Below are 5381 nucleotides of genomic sequence, written 5' to 3'. Positions count from 1 at the left end.
TATGTAATTTACTGCTTGCAAACCAATGATGGTAAGATGATGTCATGGGGTAGGACTGGATAAGTCTGACTTCTTCCTACTCCATTCAAGCATGTACTAGGTATAAGCACATTGATATTGGATTAGCATTCGTTGGATATGTGTAAAATTATGTGTGCTGATATATCAACTGTCTTTACATGCTTGAAAGAATAAATCAAAATCAAATCAATAAATCTAGCAGGAAAATATTCGATTATACAAAATATGCAATGTGCTTACTTAGATGAGATGTGCCAACTTAGATGAGAATAATAATCTACTTTGTTACTAATATTTAACAATTGGATAAATATATCTTAATGTCCACTTCCTGTTGCCATATAAATGCACACTAGCTCTCAGAGCAGTTAGAATAATCCCATTATGTTAGCAAAAAGATGCTTTATGTGTATGTGCACACACACACACACACGCACGTGTGTGACGGTGTTTGGTAGTGTTGAGGGGCAATGCTACATAAACAAACAAGAGAGTTATGACTTTGTCCTGTAGCCAAGCATTTGGATAGGGCTACATAGATCATCATTGCAGATCAACAAGCTCAAATTTACGAGTAGGGAGACATGATTCATTGAAGCATCTCACGCATTCTATCTGCATAAATCCCCTCATTGGTTTGCTGCCTGCAGCCTCACTGGTGAATAATTGCTGGGCTGGCATGAGAGGAACCAGTGGAGCGAAAACAGTGTGCGCATACCACCCAGTTGAGAAAAATGTATTAGTGACTTCCTAACGAGAGCAGAGCTTAAAGCTCTATTTGAGGAAAAGGTCAATTTCAGGACAGTTACTTTTTGAGCCCATCAAAGTCACGTCGATGTGGAAGTTCTGCAGACTTCTACAGGTACCTCTAAGGTGTACATTCACTTCGGGTCTATGTTGAATGTACTGGAGTACATTTTAAAGCCTACTCTCTACCACATTCACCAGGTAGTGGCATAACAACAGATGAAACAAAAGTGAAAAGATGCCTGGAATTTCTTACAGCCACAGTAGCATCTGTGATAGCAGCCATCTTGATGAGGCCCAACAATGTTAGGGTGGTAGCCTGATGCAGTGTGTTACTGAATCTCAGCCAGGGAGCTGAGATACTGAGCACTACACCACGTCTTGCGTTTGCCTACCGAGCCAATAGGTCAGTGGACGATGCAGTCAATATGGCACTGCATTACATCCTGCAACGTCTTGACTCACCAGGAACCTTTGCTCAGATCTCATTCGTGGACTTTAGTTCAGCATTCAATGCCATCCTCCCAGACATCCTCTACTCTGACCTATCTCACTGTACCTGCCCCCACCTGTCAGTGGATTACCAGCAGGAAGCAGCAGAAGAGGCTGGGGAAAACCGCATCCAGCACCCAGACTATCAGCATATCAGTTGTGGAGTTGTACAAGTTCCTGGGCTCCACAGTCTCTCGGGACTGGAAGTGGACAACCAACATCAGCACCATCATTAAAAATGCGCAGCAGAGGATGTACTTCCTGCATCAGCTCAGGAAGTTTAACCTGCCTCAGGAGCTGCTGATTCAGTTCAATAGAGGAATTATCAAGTCTGTTCTCTGCACATCCATCACAGTCTGGTTTGGCTCAGCAACCAAACAGGACAGGATCACACTCCAGTAAACAGTCAGGACTGCAGAAAAGACTTGTGGATTTGGTTTTTACATTGTTGGGCACATCAGGGGCCATTGGGCTGGGGATAATATGTTGCAATAACATTTATGCTTGTGCAATTATTATTCTGAGTTAAAAAAAAAAAAACACCTTTCATCTCTGTGTGCAGATTAAGTGTGACAAATGGTGAAAGGCGCATAAACTGCATCAGTCGGCATGCTTGTCATTCATTACTGGTGGTCAAATGGAGAACCTAAATCCAGCAGAGTGGGAACAGCTTCTACAGTCAGCCAGAAATCAACATGGGTCCACCCTCAACTACTGAGGTACCTTGGCACTAAAGTGACACAACTGAGGTCGCTTAGTGTTGGCTGGACAGAAGAGACATACCAGAAAAGACATGCCTAGATGCAGACAATAAGAAACTTAGAGTTAGATTCATGTGTACAGGGATATAAAAGACCAGATGTCTCTATGAATGGACACTAGTGTAAATACACACACTGACAGGGATAAAAAGGCATATGCCTTAAACTAATCCATGTTAGCCATATACCTTTTCAACATCTCTCTCTATTGTCAGTCGTAGGTGACAAGTTAAAGTTTGGCAGCATCAGCATACCCCTGCAGTCCCAGAGTCACTTGAGGTGAGCCAGTTTCTAAAGCAACCATTACAGATAAATGACAGCAAGTCACAGAATTTCAAAGGCAGGCCTCATAACAGCATTAGTCCCTGGAGAAGCAAGGTGCCAAACACGACAAGAAGGATCTCCCGCAAGTGAATTAGCCAGCACTGAGCTCTAAGACCTGGCTATTTCCTGCAAAAACCACCTGCATGTGGGTGAAAAGAAACAAGAGCTGGCGATGATGGCAGCTGTAGATTACTCTGCTAGGAAAAAGGTATATTTTCCTGTGCTGACATGCTCCAAATTCTGCTTTGCGTTACTCTGATAGCTGAATATACTCTATATACACCTGTCACAGCTCCTGTTGTCTCTCAAAACCACTTATCCCTGCACCACTCCTACTGCTAGAGGGATGGCCTCACCATGTGGCAGCCAGATGGGATGGCCACCCTGCCCTCTACACCCACAAAATAAAAATAACAAAGATAAACAGTAGCTGTATTCAGGAAATCACTCCATGCTGCAGCTTTGTGCAGGGGTAGACTAATACCTCAGACTATTGTGACAAAGAGTGAGCTTCAAACTTATTTATCACCATGCAACACATCTGCCTGGTTTGGCTATCTTCCATTTTTTTGCTGTGGATAGATTGGAAGCCAAGTGTGCAGCTGGTCATCTGTAAAACTGATTATTCACAAGCTGATTTTTTGTACTCACAGTCCTGTGAGGAGCGGTGGCGAAAGGTGAACCGCAAGTGGCTCCGGTTTACATCTTCAATAGGAATAGCAACCTAAGATAAGGAAACATTCACACTCATGAACACAGAATCACAAATCTGTTTTTTAGGAGTAGAATAGGAGAAGAATAAATTCCACACATATTGAATTCATACAGAAATGTACTGAAAACAAGGGCTGCCTGAAATAACTAACACATAATTGCATAGTTTGCAGAACATTTCATTGCGATTTAAAGTATGAAGAGTAAAGTAGAAAACGGATGCATCAGCAATCTGTAACATTCAATTTCTATATATTTCTGCTGCCACCACATGGGCTATTTAATCTACTGGTGGTTTAATGTTCATTATCGTCTTTCTATGCATCAAATCTTCACTGGTTACTGTTCACCCGAAACTTTATGCTACAAATTTCTGGTGATGGAAACCTGTGTTGTGATGAATAATGGATGAATGAATGGATTTAAGAATTATGTCAAAGGGTGGCATTACAGCCAAGGTGGAAAATAATGACTAAAATATTAGGCAAAAAATAAAGAACTACTGAGGAGGAAGAAAGTAAAGCGAGAGATGCACCTTTATGGTTTCAAACCAGCGTGGCTGCTTTACTTGGTAATAGATGACAGATTTATACTCATTGATTCCCTCATCTCCAGCTCCAGCGAAAATCACATTCTGGAGGAAAGAGAAAGAGGCAAAGAAATCAAAGCAATCTTTATTCATATAGCACCTTGCTAAAAAAAAAACAAGATAAATAAAATCACAGAATAAAATACAGTATGCTTAAATTATCACACTAAAACACAATGAAAGTGGGAGTGGGGAATCTTCTGTCTGTACCCATGTCAAATGCCTGAAAAAACAAACGAGTTTTCAAGAGTGTGTGAAAGGTGATCGGATTATGGGCAGCTCTAATGTCAAGAAGTAGGCTGTTGCATAATCTAGGGGCCATCACTGCAAAGGCTCTGTTCTGTCACCACAAAATTTTAAACCGTGATCTAGGAACACTCAAGACCATCTGATTAACATATCTTAAGGGGAATTCATGCTTTGCGCATACCCTCATGTGCACATGAACACGTACAAGGGGTGCACACACATTCCTATTCATACTTCAAATCGAGGGTCTGCCTACTGTCCGCGTACGCTGACGGTTTTGGCCTGCACACGGATGCCTCCTAGGGATCAACCTGAAGTAAGAGGATGAGTGAGCTCTGAAATATAAGGTGGTGCTAGACCATGCAGGGATTTAAAAACACGACAAAAAGGTAAAATCCTCTGCCAAACAGAAAGACTGTGGTTATATGCTCACATTTACCAGTTCCTGTCAAAAGAGCAGCCACAGCATTCTGAACTGAAGCCTAGACAGTAAGGCTTGAAATATACCAATATACAAGGTATTACAATAGTCAAGACTTGGACTGATAAAATCAGAGAGAGAATTTGTCATCAGTAATCATCTCAGCTGGAAGAAAATACATATAGCAAGTTATAACAGTACAGCTAGTTATACTAGCTGAGCTGTAAGTTCATTCAAAGTGGCAAAATCATGACAACTGCACCATTATGACTCTTTCAAAACATTAGCACACTCAGCATGTAGAAAATTGACTGGCACTTATTTCATAAAATGTAGTCCCTGGGGCAAGAAGTCTTCATCTAACAGAATAGCCTTTAAAAGTCTGGATGGACTTTATGCATGAAGGTGCCAATTTCATAACAGCACTGTGGAAATAAGAAATAAATTAGAAATCAATTATTTAAGAAGGAGGGGCAGCAGCTACCATGCAGGGAGAGATCGAGTGAAGCCAGGCTCAGAGAGAAGGACCAGCTAGTGTTGATGGATCCAGCCATGTAAAGTGGTCTTGCAAGTGGGTCCCTCGAGTTTCTACAACAGACCAGAGTGTGCTGGTATAATACTATTTGCCCCGCTGTGGGATTTGGCACGAGGGTAAGAGTGACAGCAGATGGCACGCATGCCTTGCTTTCTATCAATCTGTGCTCAGCCAGCCTACCTTTTTCCTCCCACTACTCCAGCTGACTCCCTGGCCTGCTAGTGTGCTGATGGTGAAATACTCCAACGCTAATGGTTTCTGACAACCAGCAATTATGAGGAATAACAGGCCCCGTCTCCCCCCAGCTGTGCTGAGCAGATCTGGGGGGGCAGGTGCTAGCTCCTGCAACTCTGCCCCTTTGCTAAGTGGCCAGGATTCATGACGGCTTCAGATATCGGGGAAAAAAAAGGGAAGTACCGAGGTTTAGCTGCAGGTGACAAGGGTTTATTGGTGTGTTAATATGTCAAGGTGATAAGAAGTCACTGTCTGGACTCTCACTATACAACAGTGCAAATCCTTTTTGAGACA

The 5381-nt window shown here is 42.4% G+C and overlaps 1 protein-coding gene across 1 annotated transcript in view; it reads right to left on the bottom strand.

Annotated features, from left to right (window-relative positions):
* The window catches only part of dock1 (dedicator of cytokinesis 1), a 182771-nt gene that overhangs the window by 139475 nt on the left and 37915 nt on the right, over window positions 1-5381 (bottom strand). The window contains 2 exon segments of the mRNA XM_020605212.1: window positions 2997-3069; window positions 3595-3693. Coding sequence (XP_020460868.1) covers window positions 2997-3069; window positions 3595-3693 — 172 coding nt within the window.

This window comes from Monopterus albus, unplaced genomic scaffold, assembly GCF_001952655.1.
Source record: "Monopterus albus unplaced genomic scaffold, M_albus_1.0 scaffold69.1, whole genome shotgun sequence".
NCBI classification, from domain to species: Eukaryota; Metazoa; Chordata; class Actinopteri; order Synbranchiformes; family Synbranchidae; genus Monopterus; species Monopterus albus.
This window is presented reverse-complemented; position numbering and strand designations above follow the sequence as displayed.